A 25,224-nucleotide genomic window follows, 5' to 3' on the forward strand; every position below is an offset into this window, starting at 1 on the left:
TTTGAATCCCGGCATCCCATATGGTCCCCCATGTCTGCTAGGAGCAATTTCTGAGCACAGAGCCAGGAGTAACCCCTGAGCGCTGCCAGGTGTGACCCAAAAACCAGAAAAAAAAACCCTCAAGAAATCAGGATTTAAAGCACTTACTTCAATATAGTAAAGACCACATACACCAATACTAGTGTCATATTTAATAGGGAAAAACAAAAATGAATAAAAATTGGTCAAGAAGAAGCTACACTAACACTTTTCACAGATGGCATCATAATGTACATAGAAAACCCTAAAGACAACACAAATGTCCTAGAAACAGTAAATATATATAGTAAAGTAGTAGGCTACAAAATCAAGGTACAGAAATATGTTGCATCCTTGTTTATAAGGAAATATTTTAAAAAGAATGATTTTTTTATCATGCCATTCATTATTATGGCAAAAAAAATAATGTATCTACCTAGGAATCAACTACAAAGGAGATAAAATGCCTATTTAATTAAAACCACATATCATATTTTAAAGAAATAAAAGAAGACATAATGGAATAGAAGTATATTTCTTGTTCATAGATTGGGAGCATCAATATTGCCAAAACTAGTATTACTTGTACTGGGGTGTTAGCACAGTGGGTAACAAATGCAAGGTCATTTGCCTTGCATGCAGTTGACCCAGGTTCAATCCCCAGCATTTCATATGGTCCCCGAGCATATAATCCATGAGAGCCAGAGCTAGGAGTAACCCTGAGAACTGCCAGGTGTGGCCCCCAAACAAAAACAAAAGTGTCACTACCCAATGTAAGTTATAGGCTCAATGCCTTCAAAACTCCTATGGAGTTATCTAAGGAGAGAGAATAAATATGGAACCATAAAACTGCCAGAATATCCAAAACAATATTGAAAAGAAGAATATCATTTCCTGATTTGAAATGATTTTGCAACATTATAGTAATCAAAAGTACATACTGGAAAAATATATAGAATATCAAATTAATGGAATAAAAGGAAAGTAACCTTCAGGTATATGGACACCTAGTCTACAACAAAGAGGCTAATAACATTAAGTGGAGCAAGGAAAGTATCATCAACAAATGGTGCAGGAAAAACTAGTTAGCCTCATGCCAAAAAAAAAAAAAAAGATACTAAACACTCATTTTACTGCAAACACGAAGGTTAAATCAAAATGGATTAAAGATCTGAATCTTTTAATACTCCGAGGAAAACATTGGCAGAACTGTCCACTATATTGACCACAGAAGAGTCTTAAACAAAAAGTCCCCGCTGGAAAAGAAAGCAAACACAGAAATATATGGCATTATGTCAAATTTAATAACTTCTGTACAGCCTACAAAATGAGGCCGAAATTAAGGACATCTTACTAAGTGGTAGAAAATATTCAAACATTGAACAAAGGGCTAATATGTCCCAAATAAATCAAGCATTTGCAAAATCCAATAAAAAATGAGCAAATAAATAACATTCAAAAATGAGGAGGGGAGCTCAGCAAGCACTTTTTTAGACAAAATGATGATAAATAGTCATATGAAAAATGTTCATTATCACTGATTATCAGAGAAAAGAATAAAAATGCCAATAATGAATCACCTCATGAGCTAATGAGAAAGACACAAGTCAAAAAAAAAAATGGGAACAATCAGTATTGGTGGCCATCTGGTATAAAGTAAAACCCATTTACTTTGGTGGAGTTTCTGTCTGGTGCAATCTTTATAAGAAAGTTCATGGAGACGCTTCAGGAATTATGAACTTCCTTATAAACCAGTGATCCTATCCAGACATGAATCCTAAGGGTATCACTACATCTATGTTCATCTACAGCAGCATTATTCACAATAGCCACAGTCTGAAAACACAGTTAAGGAGATTGTGGTGTGTATATATGAAATGAAGTACCACTCAGCTATGAAAAAAATTAAATCATGCAGTTTGCCATAACCTGGATGGAATTGGAGGGTATTGTTTTGTGTGAAATGATTTGAAAGAAAAATAAGGTAAACATTAATGATCACTCTCATTTGTGCAATATAAAGAAACAAAGCAAGAAATTAGATAGCTCCCAATGGAAACAAACCCTGAGAAGTTGCCAACAGAGCAGTGAATGGAAGGAACAAAGGGGCTTGAGACAGAGGAAATTGGGAGTGATAGAGAAATATTAATGGTGGAGGGGTGTTGGAGGAGAATTGCTAAGTATGAGACAATAATATGGAAACTATTGTCAACCACATTACATGAATAAAAGAAAAAGAATTGTCTGAATAACAGTACATTTTGTTACCAAAATGAATTTTGTTAGTTTGATTTATTTAATGCTATAGTCCATCTGAAATGTATTTCGGGATGTAGAGAACTCAGCTAGCAGAAAAGCAAATGTCTCCAGATAATCATATCTGAGAATTGGGAGTTAAATTAATTGCCTTTGTATCTTTATATATATATATATATATATATATATATATATATATATATATATAACTATGTATTGACTTTGTTAAATAAGATAGGAAAATCTGCAAAAACAAAAGACTTCCCTTCAAAACTCAGATGGTGCTTTCTGTGCTATACCCAAATGCTGTTTGTCTTCTGATATACCATCTACATTTTGGCTTCAATGACTGTTAGAATCTAGAGTCATGCAGTGCATAGACTGTGGAACTGTACCCTGACCTCTTCTAGCACTACCATTCTTTATTTCTTAAAAAAAAAAAAAAACATTTCCTGGGGTAATATGATAGGATGAGGGAAAGGCACTTGTATTGTAAGAGCCTGAATTTGATTTAATCTCCAGCCCTGCATACAATCCTCCAAGCATCATCAGAAGTTATCCCTGAACACAAAATCTGAAATGCACCCAAGCACAGCCAAGTGTGACTCCCAAACCCAAAATAAAATAAAATAAAATATAAAATAAAAAGTTTCTCCTATTATAAAATTATCTCTTTACACTAGTGATAGTTGGGGGAAATATGACAGCTCTATATTGCCTGTTCCACTATTTAAAGGGAACTAGAACCACTATTTCCATGCTACATGCAGTTCTTTCACTTGCTTTCCATCTAAAATTGGAAGATAATCCAATTTTATAATTCATGTTCACCATCTCGAGTATTATATTAATATTTTCTCATCTCATTAACCTTTTGTAAATACTTCTTAAGATGGCCATAAAACATGAATATTTTATATTAACCTTCAGGTTTAATTCAAAAGTTTTGCTTAAAAACATGACTGCAATGAAGAATTTTTCGCTAAAAATCTTTATCCTTATTTCAGATCATTTGCTTGGAATGAGCAGAGATAAAAGTATGGCTATCATTTACTTTTGAATACATGTGGTTCAAATTGCTTTTTAAAAGGCTTATTTCAATTTGCACTCTCAGTGGAGGACATGTCATTTTTCAGAGAACTAAGACCTTGCTGGTAAAGTACCAACATATATTTCAAGGATGCATCTTGTTTTGTTGGTGGGAGAAAAATAAAGCTACCTTGATTTAAAAAAATTAATTTCACAGATTTTTCAACAAGTTGCCTTCTCTTATACTTTATCTATTTTTCTTGAGGGATGTTGTTATTTAAATAATTTTAAATTCAAATAAATTTGTAGAACCTTTATTTAGCTAGCGTATTTATAGAACACGTATTTCTTTTTTGGTATACTATTTCTCTGTGTACTTGATATATAGATTACTTAAATATTTATGAACTCAGATCAATTTTCTTTTGTGTTTTCTTTCATGACTCTCTTAGAAAGTCTTTTTCCTTTTAGAGATAGGACTGATGTCAACTCTGGCTCTATTATGATTTCTTTTCTGATGCTTCTACAGTCCAAACATGTTGGAAGTATTGTAAGTCACTAAGAATCTAAACTGGTGCCCCCTCCACTCCAAGAGCTAAGGAATTTACCTAATTGTCTTTCTAAAAATCTCATTCAATTACTTTGATAAAGAAAGCATGCTCTTTATTTTGAAGAAATGAGCAGGCAATTGGGAACTATCTAATGGTGGTGTGTCAGGCACCACTCAAAGATTCTACCCTCCCAACTCATTTCACCTTTCTCACAATCCTCAGCAACAGGAATTTTGATCCTCCCATTTTCCATGCTAGGAAACAGAAGCCCAAAGAAGAATTCAAATCCTGCACATTGACTTTCTGAGTCACCACATATCCCAAGAAAGAAGTAAGTTTCCCATCCCACACATACCAACTTAGGAAGAACCACCCAACCTGGGTGGATTCATTTCCTTAGAAAAAGATGTCAGGCCTGAAAGAAGGAAATTCACAGTGGTAGAAAAAGTATACACTCTAAGTCAAAGAGAGCTCAGCTCAGCCTGTATGGTGAAGAGCCAAGACCACTGCTGGAGGGAAAAGAGCAGAGATCAGTCCTGGCCTGATTCTGTGAGAACTTCCTCATGCAAGGAAATGCTTCCTTACAAGGCAGGTTTAGTTACTGGCTTATGAGGCTTTAAAAATGGAAATAATGTAAATTTTTGTTTGCAAGAAAAACCAGCATTCACTACAATAAAATCATATGAACCATTATTAATGTTGTATAAAAATAGTGACAAGAAAATTTCCTTCCTGTATTACTGAATCATTTCAAATGAGGCTTTGTGTTCAGCATGATTTGACTTTAAAAAATAAATACACACACACACAGTGTACATGTATTCATTTCATATAGGTATAAATAAAAAGTAGGGGGCTGGAAAGATAGCACAGCGGTAGTGTGTTTTCCTTGCAAGCAGCTGATCTAGGACAGACAGTGGTTCGAATCGAGGCATCCCTTTTGGTCCTCGGAGCCAGCCAGGAGCGATTTCTGAGCACAGAGCCAGGAGTAACCCTGAGCAGTGCTGGGTGTGACCCAAAACAAAAAAAAAATGTATATTCATACATATATATTTAAGAAAATAAAGGGATGTGTTCAGCATATACAGAGAAAAAATTCTACATGTTCAAATGTACATTATTATCTGTGGAGTCAGAAGTAATTCACAATTACTTGTTAATTATGATCTTAAATAATTCATTTAAATTTCTTGACTCTTAAGTTTGTTATCCAATAAATGAAACACTTCATGAGATGAGGTTGAGGTAAATTCATACTGTAAGACACTCAGAATAGTGCTTGGCAGCAAGTGCACAGGCAGGGTTCATTACTATTATGATTATTTAAAAAAAACTTATAAATGCATAGTCACAGAAATTTTAATAGTCTGCCTAATATTTAGAAAGATTATCACCTTTATGTCACAATAAAATCTGAGGAAAAGTCTCTGCTATTTCTTGGTGGGAAGTGTTCTGGTTTAAGCCCCTGGGAAGGGGAGAGTGCCAGTCCCTACCGACTCACACCCACTCACACCAAACTTCCTGTTCAGCATCCTGTCCTCAGATGAAGAGCCCCCCATAGGCTTAAACACCTCCCCTGGAACTCATCTTCCATCCTCACCCCAACACCACCCCTGCCTTTCACTCATGCCCTGTTCTAACATTAAATACTTTTTTTGTTTTTGTTTTTGTTTTTTGTTTTTGGGTCTCACCTGGCAGCGCTCAGAGGTTACTCCTGGATCTATGCTCAGAAATCGCTCCTGGCAAGCTCAGGGGCACATATCGGATGCTGGGATTCTAACCACCGTCCTTCTGCAAGTAAGGCAAATGCCTTACCTTTATGCTATCTCTTTGGCCCCCAACATTGAATACTTTGAATACTGTTATTTCTCTTTCTCCCAGATAAAGAGGGTCTGGTTGTCAGGGCCTGCATCTTCAAAACCTACTACTCATTGAGAGCTGGAATGATAGTACAGCAGGTAGGAAATTTGCCTTGCACAGATTTGGTCCCCAGCATACCAGATAGTCCCCAAGTACTACCAAGAATGGTTTCTGATTATAAGTGTAACTCCTGAGTATGACCAGCATGACCCCAAACCAAAAATAAACAAATGAGTAAACAAAAAACAGCTCATTGAATAAAGAATGAGTGATTGTGAGAGTGAATGAATGAATAAATGAGTCAATGAATGAGTGAACAACTGTTTCAAGTTACTCTTAGCAAAGTAACCCACAGCTCATTGCACAATCATCCAGTTCAAGTACTCATTCGTTCTTAATTACCTCCCCATATGCGATGGTGTTATTGTATCTTCTCATTTCTGGGTAAACGTGATCCAGATACCACTGGAAATTCTTACATTTTAAACTTTTCCGTAGTGCTTTTCTCTCAGTGACATCACCTATGTCGATTCCGGGATTCTGGAAGTAGAGAGAGAAGCCAAGAGCTGAAGAGTATGGGCCACACTATCTTCAGGGATGCTTTCTTGAAGGTGTTTTATGCCCTCATACTCACTTACAAAATCAGTTTAAGTGGACTTTGATCCCTTAGCAACCAGTTTGACCAGCCAGCAGCTATCTTCACTGATACTGACAACCCCTGCTGTCTCCCCCACATCTCCTCAGTCACTGTTACAGACAATTATTAAATAAATTATTTGATTAAGACAAGAAAATAAATGCCTATAACTAGCACCTGTCTTTCTTTTCTATACATGTGTAATTTGCCCCTGTGTTGGCTCTTTCTGAAGTTCATTATATGTAGAAGTGAAAATAATTTTCCATTGCAAAGCTTGTAATGATATTCTAATGAATAATTCACTCTGCTTTTGCAGAAATGAACCTGTAATGGGCTGCTGTGTGCTGACAGGGGGAAATGAAGTCGCTGAAATATGGCTCCTCTGTCGCAGATGCAAGATGGCCACTGATATGTGGGGGAGCGGATGGAGGCAGGAGCTGGCTCCCTAGTGGATAAGTGGGCAGCATCACAGGTCCAGGAGGAGGGTTCAAAATATTCTAGTAAGGCTTGTTTTGCAGCCAAACTGACTTTAAAGGGAAAATCGAAATGTCAAGCTTATTTCAATTCAGAGGTAAAGATGGCCAGCAATGTTTAATTTGGTTTCACTATGCTTAGCACAATTAAAGAACATGGTCACTTGGTCACATGACCACTTGGTCACAGTCAAGTTCTCTTGGCATTAGGACCCAGGATTGTTTTCAGAGATAGAAAAAGCACAAGGCTGGAGTCAATCTGAGTTCTCCAAATAAAACTGAGGTTCCAACTCTTTGTATGAGAAAGAACAGGAACATAGAAGCTACTGTTTGAGCTACACAGACCCATGGAGAGCTGATGAAGCTGTGGGTGGCCTCCTGTATGTGGAAGACCCTAAGCAAGGATACATCAAGATAACCTCCTACCCTGCTTGGATTTATTGAGTTCCTCATAAGTGCTCCATTTTGTTCTAAGCATGTGGAGCCCTGTGAGCTAACCTTTAGCAACCCTGTTTTAGCATATTCCTATGCCAGGGGGTGGTGGAGAAGACTAAATAAGAAGTTGACGCAAGGAAATCACTAGAATGATAAGGACTCAGCAAATACCACTCAGCTTTATATAATGGCAATACATAACATCATGTATAATTTGACAGCTACAAACTGCTACCTAGTATTAATGGGGTCTTTCATCCCTTTTGAATTTTATTTCAATAATTCTGACCACAGTGATATAAATTATTCACAGTTATCCTTCTTATCCACATGTATTCAAGTACATTTATGTTGCTCTGGGCTCCAATCTCCTGATACAAAGAGGCTGCAATTTCTGGCTGAGGCAATGGGTCTCCCCGCTATGCTGGGGAAAAAGGAAATCCTCACTAACATTCCCAGAGGTACTGTGTTAGGCAATACTCCAAATACATTGTATATCTTTAGATTTAGTACTTTAGTACCGAGATTTAGTACTTTTGATTGACCCTCCACAATTGCCCCAGGAAGGTAACATATATAATTATTTCCATTTTAGAGCTGAGAAACTGAAGGAACAGGCAATAAGTGGTTTTTTTTTTGAAAATTATAAAGGCAATCGGTGGCAGAGCTGAGACTACAAGCAAGCCATCCAAGGCCATCTGCAACATTCCCAGGCCCATATTCAAGGCAGAATTCAGGGGAGTGACAATGAGCATTATAAATAAGAAATCCTTCTCTTGGAGGGGCCTATGTCCTAGGGCAGTCAGCATGCCAGAAGAAGACACAGAGATAGTACTCAGAATCTTTTGGTCACAAAGCATGCCCCATAGTTCAGCATCTAGATCATATAAGAAAAATTGAAATAACATAAGACCACTCTAATCTTAGTAATGTACTTCCATGTTCCCAATTTAGGGCAAACAGGAACACCCTCAAATTGCATTCCTCTGAATATTCCAGCATGAGTATCATTTTGAAATGGCATAATTGGGCCCAGAGAGATAGCACAGCGGCATTTGCCTTGCAAGCAGCCGATCCAGGACCAAAGGTGGTTGGTTCGAATCCCAGTGTCCCATATAATCCCCTGTGCCTGCCAGGAGATATTTCTGAGCAGACAGCCAGGAGTAACCCCTGAGCACTGCCGGGTGTGGCCCAAAAACCAAAAAAAAAAAAAAAAAGAAAGAAAAAGAAATGGCATGATCATCCTATTAAAGGGACCTGTGGCCTGTCAATGATGGGGACCACTGTTGAAAGGTGATGTGGAGGGACTATGATAGCCTTACCTCCAGTGGCAGATTCCATGCTATGTATACATGAGATTTATAATCGTCCATCCAGACCTCTGCTACCCGGAGAGCATTCCTCTTGGTGTAGAAACCAATGTTGCTATTGTAGGGCTTCTTCTTCCGCTCAATGTGGGCCACTCGTGAACAGGGCAGGACTTCCATGCTGCCCCCACAGAGCCACACCTGGAGGAACAATCACCACAGATATCATCAGCTTGATGCCACCAGCTTCCCAAAGGTTACAGCCCTCCATGGGCACCAATGTTATTGGTGGGCAGAGCATCAGCCGGGGTTATCAACCCGTGTTACTACCTAAAGACATGAGATTGGATGGTGCCTGGGTGCTACAGCACAGCTTCCTTACTTTATCAGAACAGGCAGAAAAGGTATAGAGACTGTCCTATCTAATTGCTCAGGGTATGAAAATCCTGTTCCTCTGGAGGGAGCGCTAGAAGCCCCAGGGGTTGTGTTTCCTTCTCAACAGTGCAGAACTGACATGCATGTAGGTTATTCTTTTTCACCGGGTAGAAGCAATGCCCCATAGACCTAGAATGGAAAACTTAGACTTAAAAAAAATATCTCTATTTATATTAGCACAAAGTGTACAATGACATGGTTCTGCATTGTTAATCTGCTCAATTTTGGAATCCCAATAGCACTGAGATTCAATCTTCCAGAAGCGGCTATTTCCCCTCCCCCATTCTAATGCCAGCACATGCAGGTGTCACTTGTCACTGGAATATTCAATTACAAGATGGAAGTGAGGGGGAAAAGGCCCCCTGAAGGGAGAGTGCCTTCCTCTTCATCTGGACATCCAGCTAGAGAGCCCTCTGCTCCAGGAAGTGCTGTGTCCTCTAATTTCTCCAGCCTCAGGAAGGAAACATGAAGCATTTCTAAAGGTCACAGAGGACTAATTTGTGGGAGTAGACTTTTCAGTGGGGAGAAGAGGGAGAGGACAGAGAGAAACTTTAGGGACCAGTGAGATAGTTCTGTGCTTAGGTCCAACTCTGTCTACATAAACAGGTGTGCTGGTGAGGTTGGCTCAGACAAAATGCATCACTAAACTTGACCTCTTCAAGTTCCGGAACTTTACTCATTTTGGTCACAAACTCCAAGACTGTGTAATCTTTTGTTTCTATGAATAAATTCCACTCAGTTACAAGAACTCTCACCTTGTTTGTTTCTTCAAGGAAATGGGCTTTTAGAGTGGGTCCAGAATAGTTTGACTAGAAATTGATCAAATCTTTGCCCTTGGCTTATGGCAAGGCAGAATTCCAAAGTTGAGGCAAGAAGCGTGGGGGTGGGGGAGTTTACCTTCTCTCCTCCTTGCCAGAGAAGAAGGGGGAAATGAGAGACTTTGACGGTTAATCTGAGATGGTTTAATGCCCAGAATCCCATCAGTATATGATTTTTGGATAGTTTCAAATATGGGTAAGAAAGTTTAAGGGACTTTTATCTCTGACACTTTGAAACTAACCATGAATGTGACTATTATCAAGATTGTGTGGTCCTAGCAAAAAGAGAGAAGGAAAGATAAGTGGAATAAACTGAGAATCTCAAATACAAACCTTTAGTGCTCACTTCAGCAGCACATATACTCAAATTGGAATGATACAGAGAAGATTAGCATGGCCCTTTGGCAAGGATGACATGCAAATTTGTGAAGCATTTTATATTTAAGAAAACTAAAAACAAAACAAACCTTTAAATTTATGACAATTGACTTTCACTAAGGTTTCCAAGACAATTCCATGGGAAAAAGAATTTTTTTTTTGTTTGTTTTTGGGCCACACCCGGCGGTGCTCAGGGGTTACTCCTTGCTGTCTGCTCAGAAATAGCTCCTGGGAGGCACGGGGGACCATATGGGACACTGGGATTCGAACCAACCACCTTTGGTCCTGGATCGGCTGCTTGCAAGGCAAATGCCGCTGTGCTACCTCTCCGGGCCCAAAAGAATAGTATTTTAACAAACTGTGTGAGGATAAGATGCAAAGGAATGAATCTGAACCCCTACCTCACACCATAAGCCAAAACACTAAATTGAAATGGATGTAAAGTATAGACATAAGAGCTAAAACAACAGAAATAATAAAAGAAAACATGAGGCTATATTTACATGATCTTGGATTAAGTAAATGTTCATGAACTGATTGACTGCTAAGTCACCCAAAGCTAGTAAGTATATTAACTCATATAAATAATAAAAGATTATTTATTCATAAAATCAATGAAACAAAAATAGGCATACGTTATCACATGGATGAACTTTGAAAAATTATACTGAGCATTATAGTGATTACTGGACAAATCTTTGAATAGACTAAAAACTACTGAGTTGTAAGCTTTAAATGGAGAAACAGTGATGGTTTGTGAACCTTCAACAAAGCTGTGACAAAGATAAGATTGATGACAGTGAGTAGTAGATAAGAAGGTAGCATGCAGATGGTAGATAAGTGGGTGGGTGGGTAGGTAGTACATGAATATTTACATAGAAGCTAGGAAGGTAGATATATTGAGGATGGAGAAGTAGGAAGAGAGTGAATAGATAGTAGTAAGTAGACAGTAGGTTTCCAGAGAATGGACAGATAGGTAGTAGCGTAGATATATGATAAGTAGGTTGATATCTAGATAATGGGTAGGTAGACAGTAAATAGATTGATTGATAACATCTACCTGATAAAGCCACAGAGATGAGAATTGGAACATTCAAAAATGGGATCCAGGAGGCCCAGGAGGTAAATGCAGAGTAGAGCTGTGCTTTGGTGAGCCTACAGTAGGCAGGGATCAGGTCACACAAACACTTGACAGCAGTGGTGTGTGGGACAGCAGGTGAAGCAAAAGCCACTGCCTGGCTGACATGGGCAGTAGAGTCTCCAAGAGCAACGCAGAACACAGTCAGGACTGACCCAAGCCCAGGAACAATAAGGCTCTTGAGTGGGCTGAGTGACCCCAGGAGTGGGACAAGAGGGGCAGCAGTGTGCCAACAGCAGCAAATACTACATGAGGCAATGTCATGGTTGCAACACCAAGTTGCAAACAGTCCTGAAGTAGCAGGCTGAAAGGCCAGGCAAAGCCTACCAAGGGGGTTGAGGGAAGGAAGCAAGGAAAGGAAGAGAGGAGGGAGAAAGAAGGGAAGTTAGATGGAAAGAGGGAGAAAGGGAAGGAGGAGGCTGAGGAAATAACACACACACATACACACACACACACTTGCAGTGGTGGTGAAAAGTGACATGAGCCCAGTTCCTTGGGCCCTGAGACCCACTGAAACAAGCCCCAGAGTTCACTCACTGCTCCATGGCACCCGAAGAGAGAGAGGCTCTGAGTACCCTGTGCTTCGGCTTATGTAAACCTGTGGTCTCTCAGATGGCTTCTTCCCACAGAAATAAATGAGGGAGTTTGGTGTCAGCCACTGCCAAACCACTTAGTCCACAGCCACAGTGGAGGGACATTTGGTGCTATAGAGCCTCATGAAGGGCCCCAAGTGCTGGCACATTTTAGTCTCCTGCCTGCTAATAAAATCTGTCCCACGCAACACAGATGGGCTGCTGAGAGAACGTTTCATTCCCTGCTCTCACCTACTCATCTAAGTGATTACTTAGTTACCCCAAGGAGGAGCACTGGCAGAGGTGCCTAGAGGTCGGGCTCCCTGCTGCCCTTCATGCTGGCGAGCTACATCTTCTATCGCACAGATTTGCACGGAGCTACACCTGCTCTCCTCCTGACGTCCTTTTACAAAAATTCAATTTCAATCTTCTGCCTTATTTATTACTGTTTCTCTGAAATAGGATTTATAAATATGGGCCTCCAGACATATCTCAATTTAAGTACCACAACAGCGAGAACCCCTAAATACCTGGATTCTATTGCCAGTCGATGCAAGTCATTTTTCTTAATATAAGATGAGGAATGAAAATGAAGCTCAGCAAATGGCCTGCGAGGGTGGGGGGAGGACAGAGCACACATCAGCAGCATGAAGGGCATGTATGTGTGTGTGTGTGTGTGTGTGTGTGTGTGTGTGTGAGAGAGAGAGAGAGAGAGAGAGAGAGAGAGAGAGAGAGAGAGAGAGAGAGAGAGAGAGAGAGAGAGAGAGAGAGAGAATTGCTTGTGCACCTAAAATAATAACATTTTGGGAAAAGCAAGTCCTGGGGTCTGGCTCGATAGATTTCTCCCAGCCCTTATCACCCGACCTGAGACCATGTTAGCAACCACTTCCAGCTTAGAAAAAACAGTCCAAAGTAGCCCCAACTGGGCACTGGCTGGTCGGAGCCTTCCTGTGCCCCTCATTTCACTTCTTGCCTTCCCTCTCCACTACTGTCCACCTTATTTCCTATCATTGAGAACTCCCCCACCTGGCCTTCTCTTACTCCAGTTTTTGTATTTGTCACCCCACCACCCTTGCTCATGATCTCTGACGTTTGGACAAAAGCAGTTCAAGCAAGTAGATCCTTTTTGCATTCCCAGCACCCAGCCTCATGATTAACTTCCAGTAATTTACCTCTTTAGTTGTTCAATTCAATGCCCTATCCACCCTTTATCAAGACCAGAGCTCAGAGCTAAATATGCTTCTAGGACTATAGAAATAATTTAGACATGGATTCGACTCCTATTCTTTGCCTTTTCTTCAGAATTTAAATTAGAATTCCAAGACAGTGTTGCAGACTGATTTAGAAGCTGGTGCGACAGCAGCGAGGGGGTGGTGCCGCCAAGCTCTCTGCTCAGCTCCGCTGCAGCCGCTTCCCCTCTCCTCTTACCAGAGCTTGTAGACTTTGCTGGAAGGCCTGACTGCACCACATGCTTCAGGGGCCATTGTCACCCTGGCCCAAATGATTTCAACTCTACCCCCTCACGCTCCTGCCCAGAGAAAGTCAATTCGGCCAAAGAAAGGTTAGCATGCTGGAGAAAGCTGACAAGGCAATAGTAACTGGGTCCCTTCTGATTTGGGACTTTTGTAGAGCTGAAGACCTTATAACAAGAGAAACGTTTTTGGAGATTAGGTTTAATAGGGGAATAGGCAAGATAGGGGTGCCAGGTCCTTACAGCGAACCCCTAGGCAATGAGAGGGAGAGAGAGCTATGGTTGAAACCAAGGCAAGAGGGTCAGCTGGAGAGAGGACCAGAGGGAAGGCAAAAGCAGAAGAAGCAGTAGGGCAACAAAAATAGTGAGTACAGGGCCAGAGAGATAGCATGGAGGCAAGGCATTTGCCTTTCATGCAGAAGGTCATTGGTTCAAATCCCGGTATCCCATATGGTTCCCTAAGCCTGCCAGGAGCAATTTCTGAGTGTGGAGCCAGGAGTAACCCCTGAGCAATGCTGGGTGTGACCCCCCCAAAAAAAAACCAAACAAACAAAAGAAATAGTGAGTCATGGAGCCGGTGAGGTGGCGCTAGAGGTAAGGTGTCTGTCTGTCTTGCTAGCGCTAGCCATGGAAGGACCACAATTTGATCTCCTGGCGTCCCATATGGTCCCCCCAAGCCAGGGGCAATTTCTGAGTGCTTAGCCAGGAGTAACCCCTGAGCATCAAATGGTGTGGCCAAAAAAAAAAAAAAAATGAAATAGTGAGTCCAGTCGAGACTATGACAACTTGAAATCCCTCATCCACCACTGATGTCACCTAACAAGAACCATTTGTTTATTGTAATGTAGCCCACGGCCTGTCAGCTAAAAGCAACCAGCCAGACCATGACTATTCATCGACATCATTTCTTCTCTCCCCAAAACTAGAGGCACACACCTTCCCATTGGGCAAGATAACTCCTTATTTAGGGTTACAAAGATTGGATTTTCCTCAAGCCACACTTTAAGAGCCCTCCACAAGGCCCCAGTCTAGACCAGAGGCCTCCAGAGGCCAGAAAAGTGGCTGAGGTGGGTGAAGAATATGTCTACATTAGAAGAAAATGAATGTGGAAGATTCTGGAAGGCACCTCCCTGAACTGAACAGCAAAGTTTTATGGGAATCTGAGCTCTCTGCTCCCCACAGGAGACTCGGGTGTAGGTAGCAGCAGAATGGAGCAAGAATGGTGCCAGGCTCAGCCCTGGTTCTGCCCATAGGTGCCTGCCTCCTCTTGGACCCTCCACTAGAAAATGCAGGGATAAAGCAGCTAAGTGTTGGTGGAGAATGGAGAGAAACACCCCCAAAGACTGCAGTAAAAGCTCCATGCACCCACGCATCTCTCAGTAAGTCAGGGGACAAGAGGAGAACCCTCCTGAGACTGTGACACCAACATTCTGGAATTTGGAGACACTTACAGAAAAAGGAGGGAGATTTGGGGACAGAAAAAGGAGGGAGATTTGGGGGGGTTGGCTCAAAGTCAGCCTGCGTAAGTTTAAGATGGTGGGGAGAGAGATCACTGGGCTGAGCATGGAGGACATCATAGAGGAAACCTGGAGCTCTTGCTCAGACTATTCTCCAGTCCAGTGATTACAGGACCTCTGGGGTCCTGTTAGCAGAAGTAGGACCCTGGGACCCTCTGAGCTTGGAAGCAGGGGACTCAAGCATTGTCCCTGTGGGGGAAGACCACAGTGCCTCATTTCTCCTGTAGCTATGCGGACAGTTATAGATGACTTCATGCATTTGGACACAGCCAGCCTCGGGCACAGACCAACACACATGCAAGACTATTCATTATTGCAGCAATAACAAAAGAAAAAAATAACAGTAGCTGGAACTTACAACAAAGGCAAGTGCCCCAGCAGAAAATAAAACTCAGAATATCTGATTCTGCAGCTGGCAGATGGATCATAAACTTTATAATCTTTTCAGGTATCTCATGTAAAAGAGAGAGAGAGAGAGAGAGAGAGTGTGTGTGTGTGTGTGTGTGTGTGTGTTGCTCAGAGATTACTCATGGTTGTCTCATGAATCACTCCTAATGATGCTCAATGATCAAATCTAAATTGGCTACATGCAAGGCAAGTGCCTTACCTATAAAACTATCTGTCCAGCCTTTTTGTAATCTTTAACATTTACTTTAGAATTATTTTTACTTATCCTGTCTAATTTAAATATATATATTGCTATATTCTATTCTTCTAAATTTAATCTCTTATTTCTTATATTATTCTTGGTTTAGATTTTGACATTATAGACCATAATGTAACATATCTAATAATGTTATATTTATCTTAAATATTAGAAATTGCTGACATATTATTAATCATTTGGGGAGGGTCACACATGACAGGGCTTATTCTTGGCTCATTTCTCAGGGATCATTTCTAGCAATACTTGGGTGACTATATGTGGTTCAGGGATTGAATCAGAGTTAGTGTGTCTGTTTCTTATATGGCAAGTGCCATAATACCCGAATTATCAGTCCTTAATTTTTTTCTTTTTCTTAATTTTGGATCACACCCAGTTGTACTCAGGCCTTGCTTTTGATGGGACTCCGGGGATTATATGGGATGTCACATACAAGACAAGTGCCTTACCCAATGCACTATTATTCTGGTCCCTGGCCTTACTTATTTTAAAATTAAAACATTCTGGGAAAAAAAGGCCTCTAACAAGTAGCAGGACACTCAGCAGCTGAGAAGTTGAAGCTTGAGCTTTTTCATAATATTTGAACACTGTGTACAATGAGACTCAGAGGGAGAGAACTTGTACTCAAGCCTGGTTTTGTCTCTTGCCTTTCTCAGAATGGCATTTTCAATTTATGAACCTGTTAACGCAATAGAAATATGTGAAGAACTTAGTTCAGGGCCCAGCACTTAGCAGGTTCAGCTTTTCAATTATCGGGCATCTTCTTAGTACCAGATGGAGAGCAAAGGGGTTGAAGAGTGGAGCAAAGAACATAAATCTAAGCCCTTTTATAAATCTCACTTCTATTCTGGGTCCTGGAATATCCAAAAAGTCTAAGGATACTCTTTTGGGGGCAATAAACATCACTGACAACATGAATATGAGTCAACTGGGAGGACTATGACCTGCACCCCTCAGGGCTGTATTGGGATCTGAGACAGTGGCATACATGCTGGGCACCCAGGGCCCAGTCTCACTCTACCCTGTGTGTCTGGAATCTTTTGCTCAGCAGTGAGAGTGAACCCAAGAGAACACAGTTCCCCTTAAATTAAAGGGAAATCCAGGGCTTCCCTGCCCACTCCTCACTCCTGTCCTGTTGGAGCTGAATCCCCAAAAGCTCACAAGGAAGAGGACAAGTTAATCCATGGACTATCTCTGGCATCTTTTTTACCATCTCAGTTCAGCCACTGTGATTTAGAGCTTCACTTGTTCCTTGCCTTATACTCTCTCTCCTCCATATCCTAATTTGACTATATGTAGGATTTTAAAAATGTACCCTAAATCCTCTGCACAGATTGAACAGGCTACTTATCCTGAAGCAAGCAGCCTCCCTGGGTTTCTTCCAATAAGGTCATTTCATTTCCCTTTTCCTCCCTAAGGAAAAATGGCCATTGTACCTGGATACTGAAAATGCCATTGATTAGCCCCATCCTACTCTATTCTCTGCTAGGCCTGGGGCCAGCTTCATGCTTTAGAAATTGCTGGAATGGTAGCCAACAGTGGAGCTTGATAAAGGGAAATGGTTTTTTAAATTTTTAAACATTTCTTTCTGGTGTGACTATATTCTTGCTCCCCTTCCACCATGCCCTGCATATTGGCTAGGCCTAAAGTCTCTTTGAACAATTCTAACCTGCCATCTCCTACCTGCTGACTTCAGCTTCTGCGAGCAGCCAGCAGCAGCTCCCACCAAGCCTGCTAAATGGAATGTGTGCATTCTGCCCAGTTGCAGGAAGCACCTTCAAAGGAGAGGCAATGTAGCCAAAACATGTCTCTCTGCTTCCCGGCTCTGAGAAGACTGGGAGTGACATTGTACTATCTTGAACCTGTCCTTGTTTTCCCTTTGTGAAGACACTGGGCTAGGTTGGGCTGGGTTTGATCATTGTTAAAGCTCCGGGGAACAGCATTAATCCCAAAGCCTCCAAGAATAATCAGCTCAGGGCTCTTCAAACGCCATATGGGCCTTTGTCCCAGAGAATTAGATGCACAATCCATCGTGTGTTTGAAGTTCTTCATGTCTGTCATTCCCAGCACACGCCAAGTGTCACCAGGAGGTCTTTGAGCACTGTTAGAGTGGGACGCAGGCAGAAATCATATCTGTTATGAGCCACATCTGTGCCCTCTCCCCCAGATCTGTGTGTTTTAATCCCAAGTCCCAGAAAGTGGTTGCATTTGCAAAAAGAGCCTTTCGAAAGGGATCTGAGGCTACACCACAGGCTTTGAGCCAGTCTAAGCAACATCCAAAGAAGAGGACACAGAGTCAGAAACAAAGAAAGGGAGCAGAGCGTTTCTGTGATCCATTAGAGCATCCCTACAGACACCCACCTGCCAACCCTGGTCTGGGACTCAAGGCTTCCAGCACTGTATGAGAGTAAACTTCCTGGTGTGAATGGAAGCTGATGGCAACCCATCCACATCAATGCAAGTTCCTCCCTGAAATTTCCTTGAAATGGCAGACAGAAGGTTCTAGAGAATCCAGCAGGGTGTCTGAATGCAGAACCTTCCTTCTAAGAATGACATGATGAAGGACTGGAAGCTGTCAGTTGTCCATGAAGCAGCAACATCTTGTTCCTAGCTTAAAGGCTCTATCATGCAACCATTTAGAATCAATCTCTCAGAAGCAGATTGTTGAAAGCACACCCATAAGGAAGGGAAATGCTTCTGGTCCACAGTAAGGAAGGTACAAAGAGAGATGCTCTGTCTGGATGGGGAGGAGTCTCTGTAGACACCCTTCATTCCTGAAGATTGTCCACATGTTTGCAAGGGAATGGAGCTGATCTGGGCCTCTTGGCATCACTATAATCCTGGAGAGCCCTCTAGCCTTTGAAGGCAACGCTAGCTGCCCTGTGGGGGGGCACTGCCTTCCTCTTCTCTGCTTCATTTTGTTAACAGCATGAATCCCACAGAAGCCTTTCCCAGTTCCAGAGGGTGACACTGAGACTCAAGGAAGTTAAGAAGCCTGCAGGGAAGTGTCATGCAAACTCAGACCCACTGAATGCTTAGAGTTCCTCTTGCCCAAAAAACCCAAGGTATTTCTATGGCATTCTCAACAGTGCCAGAAATTCCCTCAATTTGGAGGTGCCAGTAATTAAGACAGATAAAATGACAAGGAAATGACAATGAAAGGTCCCCAAAGGACACACCTAAGGCTGGATGGGCATCCATTCTACCCTGGGGTACATCACACACACACACACACACACACACACACACACACACACACACACACACACACACACACATAAACACATAAACATATATACCACCACTCACCCACACACAGCAGCCAAGGTTTTAACTAGGCAGGTCAAAAGGGCTGAATTTCCCTGAGCCTTGAAATCTGTTCAGGGCCTAAGCACTGGTGTGGTGGCCACTAGGGACTCACATGGTTGAGTCTAGGATTCCCATTATCAAGACTTTAAAAGATCACAAAAGCATAATTCTTGTGTCTCCTTAACACATTAAATAGCAAGATTTCATGGTGGGTTGAATAACTACCCCAAATGTAGACTAACAGGGGCACATGGTCCCTAAATGGCAGAAGCAGCCAGTTATAGGCACATGACTATGAGAGCTGCTGAGAGCAGATCCTGGGCTGCATCACCATGAGGCAAACACAATAGGTTGACATTCAATAGACCAAGATTAGCCAGAACAAGCTTGTGTTCTATATTTCTGCCTAGGTTTATCTATCCCTTGACTTTATTGCAAATTTCTTGGAGATATGTGATCCCAGGCTAACAGACCTGATTTTGAGACTGTGCTTGGCAATAAAAAAATATTAAAAATTAAAATAAATGTCAAGACATTAAAAAATTTCTTCATAAACAGGTTTTGCATGAGATAAAATCAAGGAAGAGAGTTGCTTGTTTTTTCACTGGCAATGAAAAATTTGCATTATCTATTTTGGAGGGACAGAAGGAGTCCCTTAAGCAATCTTAAGGAACCCCAGGACTTTCTGGGTGATAAACAGCCCAACCATGTGGGTGAGATGAATCAGTGGTTAGGTTGAGCAGTTCTGGGGGCCACAGTGCCATTAGGTGCCAAAGGTTGAACCATAGGGTTCAATGACTCTCCATGCTGGGTTGTAATTCTTGGGGCTATCGACTCACCCCACTCCTCTACAAAATGACTTTTTTCCTTACAAAAGGAATGTAGTAAATAATTGACTTAAAAACGAATGATCTCTAGTGGAATTGTAACCACAAGAAATCACATTCATGATTCTCAGAGGAAAATGTTGCATGGTTTATCTTTTTGTTAGCATTCTGGCATTCTCACATGAAAGCTATTTTTTGCCCACTCTTGCTTTGTTTTGCACTTATACTAATTTTCTAAATGATATGGTTTCCAGATTGCAAGAAATGATTATCCTTATTCAGAGCAAATGGTGCCAGAGATAGACTCACGCACCGGGCTGGGAATCTATCTTCCATAATCAACCACTCTCTTCTCCGCCTGCTCCAAGCACCCACCTCTGATGAGATTTACCTGAAGGTTCCACTGGATAAAGCAATAAGGAAAAGCTCCAGGTCGTAACTAGGAATAATGCTTCACGAGCACCAGTGAGTTTGCTGTGCTTAGCTCTTCAATAGATTCTGGGGATAATAGGATTTGGTGCATGTTCACAAAGCATTTAATAGCTGAAAGCATTTCGTGCCTGCCATTTTCAGTCATGCACATGGTGCTTTAGGTGGGTTTAAATGTGTCCCATCCCTTTTACAATGACTCTTCTCAGTGGCAGAGGTAACCGGGAGTTCAACTTCACCTCTGGAACCTGTTGAAGGGTCTCTAGGGTTCTGCTTGTGCATCCAAGTGAGGTCATCCAGAACCTCTGGGGCTGCTAGGGAGACAGTCTGAAGACATTGACTACCCAGTATCTCCAGAGTCCTGAGCTTTTTCTGAATTCTGGGCACTGGAGCTATAATTCAGCAGCATCTTCAAGAGGACACACATATAATTTTCTGGGGGCATTGGTCTCTCTGATCAATTTCCCTGACTCAGTTGTGCCAGGGCCCATTGAGTGTCATGGATTCCTGGGCCACATTAGAAGCCTCACCACCACACAGAAGACAGGACCACGCTGAGAAGGCCAATTGGTGCTTCCATTATTTACATCCATCATTCTGGGTAGCTTGGTCCCTGTAGTGTATCTTTAGATGCATACAACAATACCATGACATTGTCCTCAAATATAGAGAACGACTCCTTTATTTTCAAATCCCCACACTCGCAACTCTGCTGTTGTACATTTTCTCTTCAGCCCATGCACTGTGGCAGATAGTCAGTAGAAGCAATATGTTGACAGCCTCAGTCTCCTTTTCACTTAAAGGTTAAGTGGAGGTTCACACTGGGAACAGGGGCTCTAAGTTCTCTAGCTTCTCTGAGTCCTTCTCCCAGAAAGTGCTTTCAGTTATTAAATGCTTTGAGAACATGCACCAAGTCAAATACCACACATTGCCAAGCTGGCTGCAGGCAGAGGTGAGGGCCTGCAGCTCAGAATAAGCACTTGAGCAAGAAATGTAAAGAAACAACCTAACTTATTTATTAGCAAACACTGAGTAGAGAGGGCACAATGAGAGGCTGCCTAGGCCTAACCCTGCTGCTCTGACTCCTGCAGTGCTGATTTTTGTAGACCTGGTCCCCAATTGCCTGATCTCAGCAGCCCCATCCCTGTAGCCCTGCTCCCACCAACCTCGATCCCAGCTACCCCATCTCTGTTGCCCTGATGATCCCTGCAGAGTCCTCTAAAGCATGAAGGGGGTCCTGACTCCAGGGTCGATATCTGCAAAGACTCTCTTAGCCAGTGACAGTAATGAGTGACAAGGACCCTGTGTAGGACTTTTGGGAGAGGTGGGTTTTCAGGCCTGAGCATTTCCTGGAGAGAAGATAAGGGCAAGAATTAAGGGTAGATTAGGAAATGCCAAGGCTAGAAGAACAACCTGTTCAAACAGCCATCAGACTGATGTCAAAGGCTCCCAAGCATGGACCTTGCTGGCAATGGTCCTCTCCAGGTCACCTGGGGGGGGGGTGACCTGGATTCCTCTGGATGCAGCACCTAGAGAGTTGAAGAGCTTGTCTAATACAGGGATAGGATCAAAGTTGGGAAGGGGTCTAGGGGAGGAGTGGAACAAGGGTTGGGTATGGTCTGGGATGAGGGGTTTGGGGCCTGGGGTGTAGTGATTGATCTGGCAGGGTTGAGCAGTGCAAATATGATTGAGCATGAGATAAGTCTGGACTATGAGAACAAGCAATAAGGAAGTGAATAAGTTGTACGCTACTATGGATCCTAACTAAAAATGCCCTATGGCTATAAAAATATTTCTGGAATAAAGAAACTCTGCTATCTAAAATACAAGACAGGGGCTAGAAATTGTTCAATGGGCTTGAGCACATGTTTTGAATGCAAGAGGTCCAGGATCCCTCCTTGACAAATGCATGGTCCCCTGAGCACTGCCAGGAGTGACCTCCTAGTACTGAACTGGAAGAAGCCCTGAGCATTGTTAAATATGGTCCAAACCCAAAAGCAAACAAGCAAAGGCAAAAACATGGGAGGGTGCAGTGCTCCTTAGTAGGACCAGGTTCTTGCCCCCGGCTTCCCTTCTGAGTCTCTGTCTGGCCCAATTTCAGGTGTAGTTGAACACCTGGATTTAAATGGAACAGAAACCTGGGTTTGCAGCTGATCTTACCTGCCACAGGCCCTACAGTGACAGCCAATTAAGCCCTGGATTTGCCACCAGCTGGTTTGGCTCTACTATGACTCACTTCCTCTCTGGTATTTCCAGGAGAGCGAATAATGAACAACCAGAAACAGGACCTCAAGAACACATTCAAGCAAACAAATGCTCTGTGAAGCCTCGCTGGGCCTTCAGAGGGCAATGAGGCATGTTCGATGAAGATTAGCTGTGAGAACAGCCAATCTCCCTAAATAAATAAATAACGAGGTGGCACATTCCGGCAGCTGCATCCATTTCCTCCGCTACTTTTCCCCACTAACACTCCCTGTGGGGTGATTTGGCTCCTGATTCTGATAGATTCTGGGGGAGCCCTCCCTAAATGTGTCAACAGTGGGCTGTTCTGGACCTCAGGACAAGTGTCTAGCTTCATGCTGTCCTTTGTACAGTCTTGGGGAGATGCGTATGCTTTTAAGTCCTTACCTGTGATTTTGGGGTGCATATCCCTCTGAGAGCTCCAGTGTCCCACATGGGGGGCACCTCTCCTCACCCCATCTAGAGCTGCACATTAAAGGGATGCTATAAGCCCCCAAGGATAAGGAAAAAGTTTGCCTTGGTGCAATATTTTAGTAAAAAATCAATGTGAATAAATCATGTTCCATTAAAATAAAACAAAACAGGTCCTACGTACATGAGCAGGCTACAATGCACCCAGAGCTGTGCTACCCTGGTCTGTTCCAGTTGTGGTTGTAGTTCTGAAGCCCAAGTTCACCTATGAGATGGGATGTTGTGCTCATGCCTACCTTCAGGGTGTGTACCATGCTCCTGCCTCTGCTTCCCCAGCTAGGAAGCTACCAACTCTCTCCTTCTGCCTGTGGCCATAACACACAAACAAAGACATGCTGTTGGACTGTTGGTGCCTGTGCTGCTAACCTGAGCATGGCCATCGCTCTTCACACTGCACAGGACCCCACTGGAAACTGCATCTTCACAGAGCATATGGGATCTTGTTAAGTTTTAAAATTCAGGTGGCAACAGCCTGACATGAATAGAGAATCAGGGCAAAAAGAGGATGAATTAATGCTGGGACACCTCCAGCCACTGTACAGATAGGGAGAAGTATGCCAGAGACATGCATACAGACTAGGATGAAGGATACCTGGGATTCCATACAGAGAGAGGAAGGAATTCTTGGATCCTATACAGTCGAGGGGGTGGGGATGGGGGCGAAGAAAAGCTGGGAATCCCATGCATTCATGGGGAGGAAAGGAAGTTGGGAAACCCATAGAGCCGAAGTCTAATTTGGGATGGCTCCCAATGTCTAGAGGATCCTGACAGACTTAGAGCTTGGTGGAACAGTTAGCACTGCTTTTCCCAAAGCCTTGATGCCCTACATACAAAGGCAGTCTTTCAAGCAGGAAAAGCCAAGGACAGGACTAAGGCCTGTCCAACTCCTTTTCCTTCTCTCACTTCTGTATATCCTCTACAGGTCCTTCTGTAGGTCCAAGATTACCACTGAGGTCTAGGAGACTAACAGGCTTGCAGAGGTTTAGGGCTGATGCCTGTTCTCTCTCTCTCTCTCTCTCTCTCTCTCTCTCTCTCTCTCTCTCTCGTCTGCTGCAGCTCCTGGAGTTTTCAAATCTGCATTAATGCCTGGTAGTCAGAGGGAAGCAGGAATTCAATGCCCCATGCCCCATTCAGTGGAATCTCCACCTAGCAATAAAGGATGTTTTTGGAGGGAAATCAAGTCATAAAACCCTCTCACGGCCACACAATCCAAAGCATGGTTGATGATCTATTTTCCTGCATTTTCCTTCTCACTGTAACCTCTCAGGTCTTGCTGAACTTCTGCCCTTCCTCACTCCACTTTGCTTATTCTTGTCATGGGGCCTTTGTACTAGCTATCCCTTATCACAGGACAATCTTCTGCCAGAAATATCTGTGACCTACCCCTTTACTTCCTTCAGTCTATGGCTTAAATTTCCTTGTCCCTTAGACATTCCTATGCCCTGTGTTCCCTGTGGCCTACTCATTTGCACACTACCTGTTCCTAGAGGGCAGGTTTCATTCTATTTCACTCACTACTACTTCCCAGTGCCCAACAAGCTATGCCCAGCAAGCACACAGTCAGCCTACTAAACTCATGGGTACAAGGACTGGCACATATACACTGATTTCAGTTTCAGCATCACACGTGCTCAGCTTGAGAAAAATGCTCACAATGAGGCTGGCTTCAGAGGTACTTCCTTTCACCCTAAAACCTGTACCTTTCTTGAGTCCTCAGTCCTAGCCTCCAGCCTTTCTAGATCACACAGCAAATATTTATTTATTGGCATTTCAGCTCTAGCTAAATTGCATCCCTGGCCTGTTTGTCAGTGTTTTTGTTTCGCTTTGGGATACCAAGAGTGCTCAGGGCTTACTCCTGGCTGTGTGTTCGGGGACCATTTCTGGTGGATTCAGGGGTCTTTCCTGCTTTCACCCCTGTTTGTTTGTTTTAGATCTGCACTTCTCATGTGAGGGCCAGTTCTCCCAGTGACTCTCAGGGTATATTTCCTGCTGCAAGCTCATATTTTTATTCTGCACAAATGCTGCTGAAATTGCCCACCAAATGACAATCCTAATTAATCTTAATGGCATTCTGGTTTTGAATAGCTACTGGACACCATGGCTCACCCAGTGCCAGATCATAAGAAACCTACAGAATGGAAAGGATTGAAATGTAGAGCTAGTCTGATGGACATCCAGGACCAGAAAGGGCATAGAAGGGATGATGCTGTGCCAGGAGCCTGGTCAGAGCTTCGGATAATGCTCTTTCTGGTTCAGCCTCAGTTTCACCAGCTCTGCAACTCTGCCAAGGGAAGGTTTGGTTCTTGTACTTGGCTCTAAAATATATTCCAAAAATGCTGGGGTGTCTGTCCTATGTCTGTCTGGCAGGCCTGCTTGAAGGCAAGTGGA

At 42.6% G+C, this 25,224-nt stretch overlaps 1 protein-coding gene and 1 non-coding gene across 2 annotated transcripts in view; one reads left to right on the forward strand and one right to left on the reverse strand.

The window, feature by feature from the left end:
- GALNT17 (polypeptide N-acetylgalactosaminyltransferase 17) overlaps positions 1–25,224 on the reverse strand; it is a 421,732-nt gene that overhangs the window by 29,596 nt on the left and 366,912 nt on the right. The window contains exons 7-8 of the mRNA XM_049789513.1: positions 8,582–8,767; positions 6,117–6,254 (exon numbers count right to left, since the gene is read on the reverse strand). Of these exons, the coding sequence (XP_049645470.1) occupies positions 6,117–6,254; positions 8,582–8,767 (324 nt within the window). The remainder of the gene's footprint in view (positions 1–6,116; positions 6,255–8,581; positions 8,768–25,224) is intronic.
- LOC126031718 (U6 spliceosomal RNA) lies at positions 10,158–10,264 on the forward strand. The gene has a single exon (XR_007503550.1). It is a non-coding gene; the product is annotated as a U6 spliceosomal RNA (small nuclear RNA).

Source organism: Suncus etruscus, chromosome 15 (assembly GCF_024139225.1).
Source record: "Suncus etruscus isolate mSunEtr1 chromosome 15, mSunEtr1.pri.cur, whole genome shotgun sequence".
Taxonomy (NCBI): Eukaryota; Metazoa; Chordata; class Mammalia; order Eulipotyphla; family Soricidae; genus Suncus; species Suncus etruscus.